The sequence below is a fragment of the Cyclopterus lumpus genome, chromosome 19 (genome assembly GCF_009769545.1).
Source record: "Cyclopterus lumpus isolate fCycLum1 chromosome 19, fCycLum1.pri, whole genome shotgun sequence".
In the NCBI taxonomy this organism is placed as follows: Eukaryota; Metazoa; Chordata; class Actinopteri; order Perciformes; family Cyclopteridae; genus Cyclopterus; species Cyclopterus lumpus.
The window spans coordinates 6,385,439-6,399,033 of record NC_046984.1 but is presented as its reverse complement, the minus strand read 5'-3'; the positions used below and the strand labels follow the sequence as shown (position 1 = coordinate 6,399,033).

Genomic DNA, 13,595 nt, shown 5'->3' with positions numbered 1-13,595 from the left:
AAGAGCACTGCCATGCTCTGGAATGGGAGATGTCAATAGTTCAGCACTTCAGGAAGAAATCCTTTTAACATGACTACTTTAGCAAATACTCACAAGCAATGGTAAAAGTAGGCAAGTAAATTAAAACAGTTTGTAAAATACAATTAAGATCCAGTATGAAGCACCGGTTTGTGTGGGTCCATAAAGTCAAACTGTTATGGTTCGTGGACAGCCACCAGTTATATAAACCAATTACAAAATATGTAGACATTTATATATTTATTTTTGCAAAGTAAAAAAATAAACTTCTAATAAATATCATTCCAGAGTAGTTTACAAAATACAATAGAAAAAAAACAGCATTATTTCAATTCATTCTGTACAATAATATAAAACACATTTCACTTTTGCTGACAAATGTTAAGATGTGAATTCAGTCTACAACGTTCAACATCAACGCCATCGTCCTCTAGCTTTACAATACGAAACTATTCCTGACAACAGGAAAAATATATTTATAATCATAAGTCGGATGCTTCAGAAGAAGAAAGCATGCTATATAAATCCCCCATAGGGAAATTCATGTCGGTTTGGCCTTCTGCACAGGAGCAGGGACATCAGCGACATTGTGCAGAAACTCATACAGCAACTTAGCGTTGTGAGCATTCCCTAGGATTTCTGCTAGCTTGTCCTGGCTAAGTTTGCACATATCTGCCAGGCTGTCTGCATTTTTTATGACAGCCCTGTAGTTTTTTATATTGACCCCAGGCATTTTCAACAGGAAGTCATAAGGTCCGGGGTTGTAGAGTCCTGCCGATTCAGCCACCATGTCTGACTCGGCTGTAACAGCCTGAGCTGCTGCGGCATCGGGTTCGGAGCGACCTTGCTTCAGATCCAGGAAGAGCTCCGCTGTGGCGTGTGGGGAGGGGCACCAGAGGATACGGAGCCGGGGGAAATGCAAGGTGAGTAAGGTGAGTTTTGAAGAAACATCAGTCGACGATATCTCATGACGGAAATCGGATCGGGCCATTAGGGAAAACGGTTTTGCTGGGTCAAACTCGATGAGGAGCACAGGCTTCTTGTAGTACCGGGTCATGGAAAGACACTGGGTGTATAGGCGCCCGCTCTGCAACGAGCCAATCAGGTCACTGACGCTCTTGCGTTCCACGCATGTGTCCGGGGTCAGGATGTAGTCACCTACGTCTAAGGTGACGGGCTCGATGTCCAGCCCACGACGGTGCAACAAGGAGGGCAATTCACTGCGGAACTCCCGCATGTCCACAATGACTCGTGAGGGCTCCTTGGGCTGCTCCTGGCCTCCTGGTTAATGGACAGGACATTGGAAATACAAAACAATGAGACACTTATTCAAGAAAACTTGGGACTCTCTTTTCTAAAAGGATAAATACAGGAAACTGTTCAGGAAATATAAAGACAGACATGCCTGCTTTGCGGGTGTTGGTGGTGGCATTGGCAGGCTCTAAATTTCTAGCAAGGTCTAGGTTGGTGTCTCCTCGCCCCTCCCTCTCCTCTGGGATGACCATGGTAGCCTTTTCCCTGCAGAGAAACACACATAAGGACCCAGGAGAAGCAGACACTTCAACAAAACCCACATCAATAGATACTCTCAAGGTGCAGGAGGAGAAAGAAATCTGACCTGATCAGGTGTTCGAAGGCTCTCTTTTCCCTGGAGAGCGCCGTCAGGTACTTCTGTTCTTCTGTCGAGCCTCCATAGATAAGGAAATACACTCGGAGCGTCTTTCCGGGCCGACTAGCTTTGTAGATCTCCAGCTGGCGGACAAAACTGATTTCAGCGTCGTACAGCACCACAAAACTGGGCTCTACCTCATGCAGTACCCGTGTCAAGCTGTGGGGGTCAGTGAGACCTTTAAGTGGATGAATGACAGTTAGCGGCTCCTTTAGGAGACCATAGTAGGCGTCCGATGACAAATCCAGCTTTAGCTGTTCTCCCTCCCCTCCTTCCTCCTCATCATCCATTGGGTCACCATCATCTCCACTGCTGCCCATCACCGCTGCCTCATCCATCTCTTCATTCCCCATCATCTGGGTCAGGGTCAAGGATGGCCTTTTTTTGCTCTTTGTGGACTTTTTCTTCTGTGCAGGCTCCTTTCCCTTGGCTCCATTTTTTGGCCAGCCGTGGCCCTTTTTGTGCGACTTAAGGTCCATTGCAGCGGCCGCGGCAGAGTCCCGTTTGCCGATTGTGCGGATATATAGTCGGTTGAGCATCCAGACAGAGCCGTGCCTGATGTACTGCTGAAGCTGGGCACACGTCCTGTCATCACTGGCACAGATCAGCACACGACCTGGGGGACAGCATGGCAGTTAGACAGATAGGGTTAGGGTTAAGGCGAGTGTGTGTGCGTGCGTCCTTTTGTTAACGAATAGTGAATCATCATCATCATATATGGAGAATGGTGGATATTGGGACTCACACGTATATGTTCAGGTTTTACAACTGAATCAGTATGTGGATATATTCCGTTAAATTGTGATCTCTATTTATTTCAGATTACTTTTTAAAATACTCCACAATCTTTCTGTGTCCCCTTTGGAGTACAAGAACTGTACCCCTGGTTCAGAATCACTGGCTGACTGGCACACTTAAATAATGGAACGCAGCAATCATTCATAATTGTAATTTCTTTTTTTATCTGGGGAGAAGAAAGCTGTAATCCATTTTTATTCCGATTCCAGTATTTATTTTTCAAAACTAGTTTGCCTTCACTTAGTATACTGCAAGCACGGTGTGCACGTGTAACATGAGTATGATGAAGTCTACAAAGCAGTAAACCAGGACGAACTTTAAAATTGGATTCAAATTGGAGATTAAATGCTTTTTCTATGTACGTTGTGTATATTGAGGACATTTACAATGAACAAAACCACCTTTTAGAAACTAAAAGCTAGTTTTTATGAGACTCCGTTACTATAGTTCATTATATTAAATCAATAGAATAGAGATGACATTCACTGTTGACACAAGGGACTCTTAAAGCGCTTTAACAGAACTGAACTCTAACCTGGTTCATGCTGAGAGCTCTTGTTCTCCCTCTCAATCTCCTGCAGTACCTCCGTCAGAGCCTCCCACTTGGGGCTCTTTTCCAGCACCAGTTCCCGCTTCACCTCTGAAACACACACACACACACACACACACACACACACACTCAGCTTGAGTCATTCCCACATCAATACAGATACAAGCAGGTACCGTTGTGGATATCTACTCTGAAGAACTTGTTGTCAGAGATGTGTTCGTTGGCCAGTTACCTAAGGCAGAGGATGACTTTGGTTTCTCCGCCTCCGCTCCCACTTTGAGTTTCTTCTTGCTCTCAGGGATGCAGTACACTCTACCCCTGGCATTCATAAACATGGAGGTACTGGAGTCGAGGAACAACCACCCTGATGGTTACAACACCAGGTGGATGCAATCAAACATGGATAAAGGTGATTAATCACAATACTACTTTCACCCCAAGTACTTCCGAGTAAGTTCAAGTTTACCTGAATTGGATCCAAAGTTCTTTTGGCTGGAGCGCAGCGACTCGAGCAGATTGAGGAATGTGACACAGTCGTATTGTGTGAGGTAGAGCAGGAGAACCCTCAGCACTTTCAGGTCCTGGACCAGGGCCTTGGTCTTTGCTCCCAGCTGGTGCCACAAGGGGTCCAGGTAGTGACGAATGGTCTGGGTGGGAGTAAGAAAAATCCACTTTAAAAATGAACTCCACCACAGTTGTTGGACACCAGCAAAATGTGTGTTGTTAAAAGTCTCATTTAGTCCGAGCATTACTGTTATTTTTATTATTTGTATAGTCATTAGTGACAGACCTTTTCGAAGGCGTTGCCCAGCGTGTTCTCCACTGACAGGTCCTCAGCCTCCAGAGTGGGGTTGTAGCGTTTCAGCTCCTTCAGACAGGCGCTCATGATATCCAGGATGGAGCTCTGGATGGCCCTCATTGCAGGCGTCAATGGCACATGGAGCTCTACGACCTCCGGCTTGTGCTTGTCCAGTGCTGCGTTTACTGATACTTGAAACCTGTTGAATGAAGCAGGTTAAGAAAGTAAAAGTAAAGTAGGATGAGGGAAGAATCCAGTCTTTAATTACACATGAGCTTTTCCTGCTACGACGTGTCTAAATGGCTGCAGTGGAAATGGTCTACTATGTTCGGTCATACCTGGGCCAAAGGTAGAGCTTCTTGACAAAGAGGTTTCTCATAACGCGTTCCACCTGGCAGAAGCCAGAGGAGAAGGACGTGGCCTTGTCAGTGAAGGCCTTTATGAAGCCTGTCTTATTCTTCTGTCTGAAAAGACGAAGGATAAAGGCCTCCTGACACGACTCGATGATTTTATGAGCACGATACACCAGGATGCCTGAGAGGGAAGTATGGAAAGACAATCTGGGTTATTGTTTGGTACTGAAAATGTAATGCAGTGCAACAGCCATCAATAAATACTACACTTAAAAGTTTTTGATGTAAATGGATTTATTGTTTAATTTTCAATCCTGCGTTAAGGCCATTAAAAAAAGATATTAGTAAGCAGGCATATACCAATTTATAATAACTGACATACCAAAGTAAGTACACAAACAACTCGCAAAGTGTGAAAATCAAACTGCTCTTTTTTTAGCCATGATCGGGCAGTGGTGTGACCTGATATGAGATGAGCAGGGACGCGGTCGGTGAGGAAGTCGACCACCAGGATTCTGCTGGTGACGAACAGCACCCCTCCCTCAGTGTAAACATTATAGCGCTCGGTGCTGTTGACATCGCTGGTCACCGTCCTGGGCAGGTGGGTCACGCCCTCCACCCGCAACTGCTCCGTGAAATACTCCTTGGGAAGACAGAAACAAGAAAGAGTTTGTTAAATCTGCTCCAAGTACTTTTGACACATGGAATGCTGTAAGATGTACCTGTACAACTCTGATATATATGATATTGTGTCTCTGTAAAGTCATCTTGCCTATTGTTGCTAGTCCATCACAAATACAAAGTGGGTGTCAAAAAAGGGCAAAGCATGTGGGGCTACAACTTAACTGGGTGCATTTATTAAATGGAAATTGTACAATAGATCACAAGCTGCGCCCTCTGATACAGAAATGTATAAAAAAGGAGTTGGACACACTAAGACAGCCCAAATGAAATGTACTGAAAGCAGTGCGACACTAATGTCGACTCTCATAAAGTGACCTTGCAAGATTTTATGGCTGATTTAAGACAGTAGATCACGTTCAGAGAGAAATGCTAATTTTATAAAACATGTCAATATTAACCCCAGCATTGAAGTATTCCATCACATGTTGCACACAGTCTCATCTTTTAGTTTATAGCTTAAAACATCATGACAATGTGATGCTCTATTATAGATCCCTTTCACGACATAAGCAGGAAAAGCACAGTATAATAACATGAACCACAGCTCCATTACGGTAGGTTATGTGTGTCCCAGTCACGAGTCCGTCACAGAGACACATGCACGTGTCTTTTTAACCAGTTTCTCACAACCATACCACCTAAAAAGCTCTGCTTTACCACCTCGAGTCACGGTGTATTTACATTATCCATATGAGCCAACCTATGACGCCTCCATAAAGAGGCCCGTGAGCTCGCGCTGACCACGCGCCGCATGCGTTCTTCACCTGTTCAGGTGTGGTCGTGTTGAGCAGGAGGACCAGGCTGCCTTGCTCCGAGCAAACCCGCATGAACTGCAGCAGGATGCGGTCTATCCCCATCCCCTCCGCCGCCACCAGCAGCCCGTCACATTCAAACAGGCTCAGAAACATCTCGGTCTCGAACTCGAGCAGCGGCCCCGCCATGGCGGCGGCGAAAAGAAGTTTAAAAACACCAACGCAACCACGTTTTCTCTTACTCGTGCTTATTAAAGTTAGCTAAAAGTGACAGAAAATCGTTTGTTTGTTGGCCGCTCGCACCCGCAGTCCAACCGATGTTTTGAAGTTGCATATCCGGTCACGTGACACTTAAAAACAAACGAGACCGTGACGGAGAGCGTGACATTTAGGATCAACAGCGCCGCTTACCGGCATGGAGGACTGTAAGCAGGCAAAACAGCGCATTAAAACCTGCCTGTTAAGGTGACGCTGATGGTTTATTACGTATGTCATCGATGCGGATGTGCGCTAAGTCTCTTTCGTGCGTTTGTTTCGTTTTGAATATACTGTATATTTTTCACATACTCATAAAATGTCACCAGTTTGTAAACTCTTCCTCATTGATCATTTTTGTGAGATTTGAAATGTGCGTGTAATCCTCATGTGAATACACCAGTTATGATGGAAAGCATGCTCTGCTCTCTAATGTATTCAAACAGAAGGATACTGTCACAATATTTTAAGAACATAATGGAATTTACAAATTAGGAACATATTTGGCAAAATTCATTTGGTTAAAGCATGAACAGCCTTTTTGTCTGAATTTCTTCCTGACACAAAAATAATCAATGAGACCTTGAATTGTTTCGGCGTCAAACACCTCATTTAAAGTTATTTAATATCATCAATGGATGTGAGCTGTCACAACAGCTAGCATGTCAGATGCATCAATGTGATGTTATCAGACTTGCAGTCAAACACTAATCAACTTTCAAACAATAAAATGTGCCCAGAATCGAAAGGGACTGTCACCAATAGCTGTTCTGGTGACAGTATTATGGGTTTTTGGGTGGATTACTCCTTTAAAGCACCGACAGGAACAGGGCTGTAGTGTGCTTGCATAACAAAGACTGCCAGCTGGGTTTTGTAAAACTCACTGCTGTGTCAGCCCACATTTCTCCACTGTAAGAGAGGAGGGGACGAGAATAGGTCTGTGCTCATGAACGACAACAGAGGAGTAGGACGATGCACACACCGACCCCTCTTCACACACACACACACACACACACACACACACACACACACACACACACACACACTCAAACAAACAAACTCACAGAGGTTTTGCTACGCAGAGGCACGGACATGACTCACCATAGTTGGGATTTGAAACTTGAGGCTTGAATTTAGCCACTTTGATGTACAGACTCTGTGTGGAGCCAGATTATAAACAACACCCCTAAGTGGGACTTATTATAATGAGATATCCAGATAATATGTTATTATTATTCTTTCCTTCCTTTCTGTCCTACTATGCAAAGTTAGTTTAAGTTATCCTTGAAGTGACACAGGAGATTGTGTGTGTGTGTGTGTGTGTGTGGGTGTGTGGGGGTGTGTGTGTCTGTGTGTGTGTGTCGTTTAAATCTGTCAAGAAAAAATATTTATTTCAGTATCCCAAATTTGAGTAAATGAGGGGTGAAGGACTGTTGCAATACATTAATTAAAACTCACATTTCAGCGACTCTTCCATGACTAATGAGTTTCATTAACGCCAAGTGAAGTAAGACTAATATGGAAAGTCTTATGTCGCAGAATATAACATGGCAAAAGATATGTGGCCTGCCCGTCACCTTAACCCCATCCAACATCTTTTACTGTATATCACTGGACCCTCTGTGGGAGTGGACGACGCCATCATACCTGCTGCAACGAGCTCAGTCGCACCTGGATGGAACCGGTGGCTCTGTGAGAATCACTTTCTTTGACTTCTCCATTCAACACCATCCAACCACTGCTGCTGAGTGAGAAGCTGCGGGTGGTGGGGGTCAACGCGTCCACCGTCTCCTGGATTACTGACTACCTCACAGGCAGACCACAGTATGTCAGACTGGGCCGTGTGCTGTCTGTGATGGTGGTCAGTGATGTTGGAGCCCCACAGGGAACTGTTCTGTCTCCCTTCCTGTTCACCCTGTACACCAGTGACTTCCAGTACAACTCGGGGTCATGCCATCTGCAGAAGTTCTCTGATGACTCTGCAGTGGTCGGGTGTATAAAGGAGGACGATGTTTACGTGGTGGAGGAGTAGGTGGACATGGTGGAGGAGGATGTGGACATGGTGAAGGAGTACAGGTTCCCGAGTGTCTCCATCGACAACAGACTGAACTGGAACATCAACATCAACGCTGTGTACAAGAAGGGGAGGAGTCAACTCTTTTTCTTGAGGAAACTTCGATCCTTCGATGTGTGCAGCAAGATGTTGGAGATGTTCTACCAGTCTGTTGGACCAGTGCTCTGAGATGTTGGAGATGTTCTACCAGTCTGTTGGACCAGTGCTCTGAGATGTTGGAGATGTTCTACCAGTCTGTTGGACCAGTGCTCTGTACTTCTCCGTAGTCTGCTGGGGAGCAGCATTGGAGCTGGAGACACCAACACACTCACTAAACTGGTGAGGAAGGCCGGCTCCATCATTGGCTGCAAACTGGACTATCCAGAAAAAGTGGTGGAGAGGAGGACACTGAAGAAAGTATTTTCCATATTGGAGAACCCGGACCACCCTCTCCACCTATACTGCAGGGACAGCGGAGCATGTTCTCCAACAGACTGCTTCAGCTCCGCTGTCACAAAGACAGATACAGGAGAACATTTCCAGATACAGGAGAACCTTTCCTGATACAGGAGAACATTCCTGCCCACTGCAATAAGACTGTATAATAAATAAGATATACTGTATACACTTTAATTTTAATTACTTTTTCATTTCCTTTATTATTTAATTCTTAAATGTAATATGTCCTGCTCTGCTATTTTATTTTAATGTTATTGTATTGTATATATGTAAACATTTTTGATGCTGCTTCAAGAAATTTTCCCCTGGGGATGAATAAAGTAATATCTTATCTAGTATATATATGTAGTTTCAAGGTACTTATACTGTACTTCAGTCCATCCATGCTATTATATCATTCTAATCTACTAAATTTAGAAGGAAATATTGTGCTTTTTAGAACATGTATTTGACAACTATACAATACAATGGTTAAATGGGTGATTTCCAACCTTTTTGGTTCACAATCCCCCCCAAAAGAAAGCAATAAGGCCCCGTTGTCACGTTTATGACTTCGATTGTTTCATCAAATACACACTTACCATCTAAACTTCACTTATAGTAAATAAATGATTGAGTGTTTCACAAACAAAGAAAAGAAAAGATGAATACAAAATTAATACACACATTGTGTGCAGCAGAACCTTTAAATTTCTTCCCGTAACCATCTCACGACCCCTCAGATTTATTTTGTGGGCCATTGGAGGGGCCTGCCCTTAAGTTGGTATATGGACGTACATAAATAGTTCCACCTTGATACATCTTCCACCACCGTTGACAGCACCAATGCTCCCATTGATGAAGTTTCTGCAACCAGATTCCCAAATCTTGTAGAAGTACTTGTAGTGTGCCCACATGTGTGGACTGTAATAGTCCTAGGCCAGTCCACACATATGATCTCACTGTGAAATGTCTCACAAACTGCAGGCTTACTGCAAACAAGAGGGCAGTGGTACGTGGGTTTTCAGTCAAGTCTAAAATCCCAAGAAAGGCAGGAAAAGTTACGCAGAAAACACGTTGAAACGTGCATCTCCAAACTGTCTTTTACAGTCACGTTAACATGTGTGTCTTTAGCTTGAAAACCATGTTTCTGATTCAATCCTGTTGATTTTGAAAGTGATACATGAGAAAAAATAAGTTTCTCTGACCGCAAGGGCTTTTTCACAGCTAAACAAACTGAGTGTCAGGCACAGGAGTTCTTCCTGGAGGATTGAAGTGATGCACCGTCAGGATCAAACCTATAGAGAGCAGTGGAGCGCTGTGTTCTACCAACACACTTCAGACGGTTTACCTCTGGGGAGATCTGTGTGTGTGTGTGTGTGTGTGTGTGTCAGTCCAGCCTCTTCTGCAGCTCAATGTAAGGAGGAAAACCTGAAGCAGGCGGTTGGGATGGAGTGGTAACACGTCAGCATTACGACTGACGAGAGAGAAAAGAAAACAATTTCATTGATTCCTGCTTTTATTACAGTTTTATGGTACATAAAATTGAATCAAATTATGCACAAGTGTGCTTGAAGGAACCAACATGATTCCCACAGAGGGAACGTCAGGTTCTTTGGCACATGTGAAGGATTGCGGGTAAAACTCTGTTTTTCTTAGCACCAAGCGAGAGATGATTAAACGATTTGGCAGCTGATGAGCGTCCCCCTGTCATGGATGGGGTGGCGTTATGGTGGCGTTATTGTAAACGAGAGGAGAAACAGCTTGACATCGATGGCAAGCTGGAGGATAAAATAAGAAGAGATATTTAACACTTCCTGCCTGCCTGTGGTGTAGGAGGGAAAAAGTGAGAGCGGGAGAAGATAAAACAGCTGAAGGCCCGATACATCCTTCCAGCCCTCATTAGAAAAGGAGAGAAGCAGCAGGGTTTTGTTGTAAATGGAGGGCTACGCCTGAGAGCCAACTCGGCTCTAAGGGACAAACTCAACGCCTCTGGAGGTTAAGAGCCATGCAAGTTATTCAGTCACCTAGAGCAGGTTACATGAAAGGCTAGCATTCCTGACACACACACACACACACACACACACACACACACACACACACACACACACACACACACACACACACATATACACTTATTCGCTTAGTTAGATTAGAAGGTTGATGCCACTCTCATGTTTGTACGTGGAATATGAATCTACAGCCGGCAGCCAGTTAGCTTAGCTTAGCTTAGCACGCACACTGGAAACAGATAGCGTGGCGCTGACCAAAGGTAACAAAGTCCACCTACCAGCATTTAGCTCACTAATGAACATGTGTATAGCACAACCTGTGGTTTTATGGGTGGTTTGGTGCCGGACTATATTTACTCAACTATAAGCTAGCTAGTCAGTATATAAGTCCGGCATGTAACTCTCTGTAAAACCACACCATGAAGTTAATACTCATCAGTTTTTGTATGGATTAAATACATATAGGACAATAGGCCTACTGCTTAACATGTTACTTTGAGCATCAGAGGTGCAGGCCCGTGGGTTTTTGTCATTTTCTGTCCAAAACCAGGCTAGCTGCCTCCTCCTTCTATTACCAGCTAACTGGCTGCTTGCAGTAGCTTCATATTTACTGTACAGATATCACAGTGATAGTAATCTTTTCAATAACAGCAAGAATGCAAATTCAGGTATTTCCCAAAATATCAAACCCTAGATGAATCCACCTGCTGATTTATGTGTTGTGCACTCTGGTTAAGACACTTTTGCGGCGACGGCAGAATAAAACTGAACACATTCACTGTCAGTCGATGAAAGAACGGATCCATGGATCAGTTGCTCCCTTGGATGGATTAATTAATGCAAACAAGACATATTTATGTTCTTGGTTTGTGTCCAACCTCCTAGCAATAAAGACCAGCTGATGCTATTTGCCGGTTTGAATATAAATTATTATATTACTTGCATTACTATGATTTATTGCTTGTAATAATTAGAAATTCACTTCATTTCATAATAAAAAACTGAAACACATGAAATTGTAAATTAAATTTCAGCAAGGCAAGGTGAAAGGTGAAAAGGCTTTTGGAAAGATTTGGTAAGGAATGTGACTACTTCTTCAAATAATATCAGATGTGTTCAAAGATGCAAGGGTCCAAACTCTTAGACATCTCCTCAGGTTGAATCATCCAACTCAAGGTCAGATTCTGAAAAGTATGACTCACTGAAAGCCTTTTAGTGGTAAGAGCACAAATCACAATTTTAGAAAACGAGCGCAGCCAAGTTTCAGTGGAAGTAAAAGTACTCCAGCAGCACAGAAGATGGCTGCTGCAGGCTCTACATGTGTCGCATTTCAGGTAATCGTGACCTCAGTGGAATGTGACTACGGATTGCAGTGCTTGGAAACGGCAGAGTGGTCCCTGCAATGTTCACAAATTGGGATTATTACGGAACGCCCTCAGTGCACTGAAATATGGATGAGAGAGAGGAGCATTTTGGCTCTCAGAGCCGGGGTCAAGCAGCACCAGTCAAGCAGCCGCTGTAATGTTCAACCATCATGACACGCAGAAGTCATTTCTTTGTTTACCTAACGGTGGGAGCTGATTACTACAAGCAAAGAGACCTTTTTCCAGGGCTGCAATTTGCATATATTAAAAGTGACAAACATTAAATCAGTGTAGAAACAACATGGCATGCAAAAGAAGCAGAAGGAATGAAAAAAAGGAGGGAAAAAAAAATATCGAAGCGAATGTATGGCTTTAGTAAAATGCATGAACCAGACTCGCCGCCTGTCTCATCCAATTGAGCAAATCACCGTGACAGCGGATGCCAATAAACGGGAGGGGAATGTGGCATTTGTGAGGAAAAAGATGAGAACAGAGGAAAAGACAATAACAGGAAGTGAAGGAGTGAGACGCATAGAGACAGAAAAACAAATCATTCTTGCCTGTAATGTTTGGCGAACCAGCACAACGGCTGGCTTTGTCAAATAGGCATATTAGATGAATAATTCAAGGCGGCTGGCAGGCTGGAGGTTTAGAGGAGGGTGTGGGGAGGTGACAGGGGAGACACGTTATAGGCTGGACTGGATGTCGGTGATGCATTAGTGGGGACGATGTTTTGGTGAGAATATGAGAAACGGAGACGGAGCGCAGAAAGCATTGAGTGTTTGTGAGAAAGCAGGCACTAACAGAGAAATATCCACACTGCAGAGGGACCGTTTTCAGGAACCGTTAGCATATCTCACTCAGTCCCTCTGATGAGCGATCATGGGAGAACCGCAAACTGTTCTCATGGTATTTCTCCCCAGCATAGAGCGGAGGCTCTCTGTTTGATGTCACGGACACACAGTCCCTCTGTCTATAAACCAATAAACTCAAAATCCCGACAGGATCCGAGGCCCGTTATCAACCGGCGGACCTCAAATCTACAATGCTGAGGTACCCGGACCAGAGATAGAGAGGCGGGGAAGAACAAGAAGGGAACCAAAGGAGAAAAGCAGAGATCAAGGCAGCTCAAAGGCTGATTTGATCTCTACCAGCGATGTCCTGGAGAGGCGAACCTCCAAGCTCTCTGTGGTGGTAGAGGAGGTGTGAGGCTGAGAGTGTGTCGCTATTGGATTTGAAACCTTGGTATAGGTCGTTTTCTCACATTAATGGCATCTTAACATTGAGGGCTACAATATTGAACTTCTTGCCTTGAAGCAGGTAACTGCATCACCCTCCTCCACCTCAGGTGAAAACTCCCATATTGCTGTCTTGAGAGGATTGATAACATGTCAACTCTGCTCACCTCGAAACAACACCTGGACGTGTTTCGCTCCGTTTAGCAGGGACACTGAAGAACATTTAGTTTCATACTTAGTCTTTGTCTTTCATTGTTACCTCAGAACTGACATATTAGCTAACACATTAGCGTATTTGCCTGCAGTATATGGTATATGCATGTTTTATGGGATTAAGACTCGGGTTTAGGTGTTTGATGTCAGAGTCCCATAGGAGATGAAAGACTGGGTCAAAGGTCAGATAGAAAACATCTTCAGGATCTCAGCTAAGGAGTACGAAAAGAAGGGCAGCCGGGAGAGTGAAGCGAGTCCTGGATGATGCCACTGCGCCTTTTACCGAGAGGTTTATGTGGCACGTTTGTGCGGCGTAAACACTCATTCAGATGCACACACACACACACACACACACACACACACACACACACACACACACACAAAGAAACCCCCCCACAC

General features: G+C 44.2%; 1 protein-coding gene across 1 annotated transcript; it reads right to left on the bottom strand.

The window, feature by feature from the left end:
• Positions 1 to 243: 243 nt before the first annotated feature.
• ercc4 (excision repair cross-complementation group 4) lies at positions 244 to 5,982 on the bottom strand. Its single transcript, XM_034559402.1, has 10 exons — positions 5,636 to 5,982; positions 4,650 to 4,830; positions 4,173 to 4,368; positions 3,826 to 4,033; positions 3,502 to 3,682; positions 3,268 to 3,399; positions 3,021 to 3,125; positions 1,637 to 2,303; positions 1,424 to 1,536; positions 244 to 1,299 (listed from the first exon to the last, which is right to left on the bottom strand). Exons 1-10 carry the CDS (start codon positions 5,810 to 5,812, stop codon positions 560 to 562), a joined length of 2,700 nt encoding a protein of 899 aa, XP_034415293.1. The 5' UTR covers positions 5,813 to 5,982; the 3' UTR covers positions 244 to 559.
• Between the last annotated feature and the right edge of the window lie 7,613 nt (positions 5,983 to 13,595).